The sequence below is a fragment of the Ichthyophthirius multifiliis genome (genome assembly GCF_000220395.1).
Source record: "Ichthyophthirius multifiliis unplaced genomic scaffold scaff_1120509250183, whole genome shotgun sequence".
Taxonomy (NCBI): domain Eukaryota; phylum Ciliophora; class Oligohymenophorea; order Hymenostomatida; genus Ichthyophthirius; species Ichthyophthirius multifiliis.
The window spans coordinates 329-3913 of record NW_004087003.1 but is presented as its reverse complement, the minus strand read 5'-3'; the positions used below and the strand labels follow the sequence as shown (position 1 = coordinate 3913).

The 3585-nt window shown below is 18.2% G+C and overlaps 1 protein-coding gene across 1 annotated transcript, besides 5 other annotated features; it reads left to right on the top strand. All coding sequences in view use genetic code 6, as the record gives it.

The window, feature by feature from the left end:
- Window positions 1-1373: 1373 nt before the first annotated feature.
- Window positions 1374-1429: a microsatellite.
- Window positions 1374-1445: a microsatellite.
- A 96-nt stretch (window positions 1446-1541) lies between these two features.
- On the top strand, window positions 1542-3317 carry IMG5_053960 (kinesin motor domain protein; the record flags this gene model as incomplete). Its single annotated transcript, XM_004037343.1, has 3 exons — window positions 1542-1629; window positions 2579-2667; window positions 3167-3317. Coding segments are annotated over 3 exons (328 nt in total), but the record flags the coding sequence as incomplete, so codon positions are not given.
- Window positions 2081-2140: a microsatellite.
- Window positions 2081-2152: a microsatellite.
- Window positions 2147-2184: a microsatellite.
- Window positions 3318-3585: the final 268 nt, after the last annotated feature.

Genomic DNA, 3585 nt, shown 5'->3' with positions numbered 1-3585 from the left:
TTATTAAATTTTAATATTTTGCCTAATCACATAATATATTGAGTATTTAAAAATGATATATATTTTGTATTTCTTAAATACCCCTTTATTTCTTAATAAATGCTAAAATCAACCTCCTCATTATTCATTATCATTATAATTTGATTTTATCATATTTTGTTACAGATAGTTTAAATTTTCAAACAATCAGGCCTTTGTATATTTTATAACAAAATGTATTAAACCTTTAAAATTTATAATTAAGCTGGATTATAGATATGTCAAACTGATAAATGTTCAACAGATTAATATAGTTTTGAATTTTAAATATCATTCAAATTTATTATTAGTAATTTTTTAAAATATTATTTATACTGATTCCCAAATTTTGAATTAAAATATATTCTACTTTTATTTTAAATCAAAATAATCGTGGTTATGGAATAAAAAATATCTATGGGTCGATACATGTCACAAATCATGTGTTTTGTGTTACAGCCCTCTGAAGCTGATATTTTTACTTGCCCTTAGTGTGTTCCATTGCTAGATTATAATAAAGAAAATATTTGTGATTGTAATGGATGTGCTAAAAATAATTAATGTCTAAATGAGTGTGATTAAATTAAAGATTTCATTATTTAAAGCAATAATAATATTAAGATGTGTGTGGAAAATAAATTCGCACATGCGAATTGTATTAATTGTTAAAATAATGAGTGCGTATTATGCTAAAATTAGGGAAATACGTGCAGGAATGCCGTTATAATTATATAGCTACTAATAAATTATGTAAAGATAATGCTAAAATACCGAAATACGGGGGAATATTTACTTTAAGCTTTTTTTGGATAGCATTTTGCGAAAGTAGAATTAGGAAGCGCAGAAATTGTTTTGGAAGGATTTAATTAATAATAATTTAAAATGTGTAATGAAGTTTGGCTTTTTGGGCGACCTTTTTTGGGGATTGGTAAGAAAGATTAGGATATAGTATTTAAAGTATGGTAAACAATTTGAATTGTTTAATTATTTAAAGAGTTTATTTTAAATGAGTATTAAAAGGTAGTTTGATTGATTTTTTATATATAAATATAAATATATTCGCCGAAAGATTAAATTAAGCAAATTCCAGAAAATAATGATTAATTTTTTGGACTTAGAGATTTGTATATTATGATTGAATATTGTATTAATAATTGTAAAAAATGTATTAATTAAGATAAGTGTGATGATTGTCAAAATAGATATTTTATTTGAGAATAAATGTCCTTAAAATTATATTCAGTAAGATATATAATGTAGTAGTTGAGATATTTATAAATATAAAATATGTGTTTCGGAAGGATTAATTTAATTTTCTAAATATATTAAAATAATGATTATTTTATCTAATGATGGCCCTAAATGATTATTATTTTCAATTTATATTATTTGCCCTAAATGATTATTATTTTCAAATTTATATTATTATAATTATTTAACAAAAAGTGATATTTTATTTATTAAAATTCAAATTAATATTTTTTTAATTTATAAAAGCCTTATATTAAAAAAATTATATTTAGCTTTTGTTTTGATTTTTTTTTATTATCATAACTTAAGAATTATTAATGCTATTTAAGATTAGTTAATTAATCTTCTCGACTTTTATATGTAATAAAAAATTAGTTTATGTTATATTATATTTTTATTATTTTAGTTATCAATTACGGAACAATTTTAATTAATATATTTATTTAGTTATCAAAAAATAGTATTTTAACTTAATTTATGTAAAATATATTATTTTTAAGAATTTTTAGATATATATATTAAATAAATTATTTAGTCATAAGTAATTTATGAAGAATTCAGAGTAAAGAAATATTAATATTTTTATCGCAATTTATTTAAATAATATTTAACATTGGTGTTAATAATAATTCTTATCATAAATGAATGAATATTTTTTTTTTTATTTAATTTTTAAAAATATTTTTTTATTTAAAATTGTTACTTAAATTTTTAAACATTAAATATGATATTTTAGAAAAATAATGTTTTAAGAATAAAACAAATATATTATAATTAAATATAAATATATATATATATATATATAAATAAATAATTATTTAATAAAAAAATATAATTATATTAATTTTTAATAAAAAAAATATCAATTATACTAAATTTTAATTTAATTTAATTTATTTAATTTTTTAATTATTTTTAATAAAATTCAAAGTAATTAATTAAATGAATATTAAAAAAAGTTATTAGATTTAAAATTTAATTTAACCACCTAAAAATTTAACATACTATTCTGTGAATAAAGATTAGATTTTTTAATAAAACTAAATTTAATAAATTTTCCTTAAAAAAAATTGCATTTAAATAAAAAAATATCCAATAAAAGTTTATATTCGAGTTCGTCCTCTTACAATAAAATAATAAAATGAAAAGTAAAAAATGTTAATAAATACAATAGAGAATACTTTATAAATTTATCATTATAATTTAATAAGAGTTATAAATTTAATGGTGTTTTTTCCCATGAAGATTCCACTTAAACAATATATAACTAAGTTTTAAAATTAAGCATTTAAACAAATTTATTTAATAGATATAATTGCACATGTTTTGTATATGGAATGACTGGTTCAGGTAAAACTTATACCATGTTTGGAAATATGTAATAAAATATGGAAGGAGGTTTAATATTTTATTCATTATAGGAAATAATGAATCACAAGGCTTAAAAATTTAATTTAAAATTCAGATATGTTGAAATATATAACGAATAAATTATAGATTTATTATTTAAAAATCAATATGAACCTTCTTTAAATATTCTTTTAATCGAAGACTTTCAAAAAGAAGGCGTAGAAATACTTGATTTAATTGAAAAAGAAGCTTAATCAAAGTAAGAGGTCTTGGAATTAATAAAATAAGCAAATTAAAAAAGACAAACAGCTTAAACAATCTAAATATATAATCATCCCGATCTCACGTTATGATAACATTCACTTTATAGCAAAAGATTTCATAATAAATTATAATTTAGAGTAAGCTTTCTTTGATTGATTTAACAGGTTCAGAAAGATTCACCGAAAATAAATAAAATTTAAGGATTTAAGAAGGTTATAATATTAATAAATCATTACTTGCCTTAGGTAATTGCATAAATATTCTTTCAAATAAATAAAAAAAGCATTTGCTCCATATCGTTATTCAAAATTAACACCCATTCTTAAAGATTCCCTTGGAGGAAATATATTTGCACGCATTATCTCATGTATAAGTCATGACTTTTACTGTATAGAAAAAAGCTTAAATACTTTGAAATACTCTTAAAGAGCTATGTAAATAGAAAAGGTATTTTTAAATAATTAGAAATAAAATTAATAATAAGAAATCTTATAATAATAATAATTAATAAATTTTTTTTAAAAAAAATAAAATAATTAACCTTTATCAGAAAAAAATGAATTAACATAAAAAAATAAAGAATTTTAAATTTTTTCTTTTATTGAAAATTAGAGTTTTTAAGTATTAAAATATTAGAACTTTTTTACATTTTAGTAGTTTTTTTATAAAAATAAATTAATATAATAAAAAAATTTAGAGGAA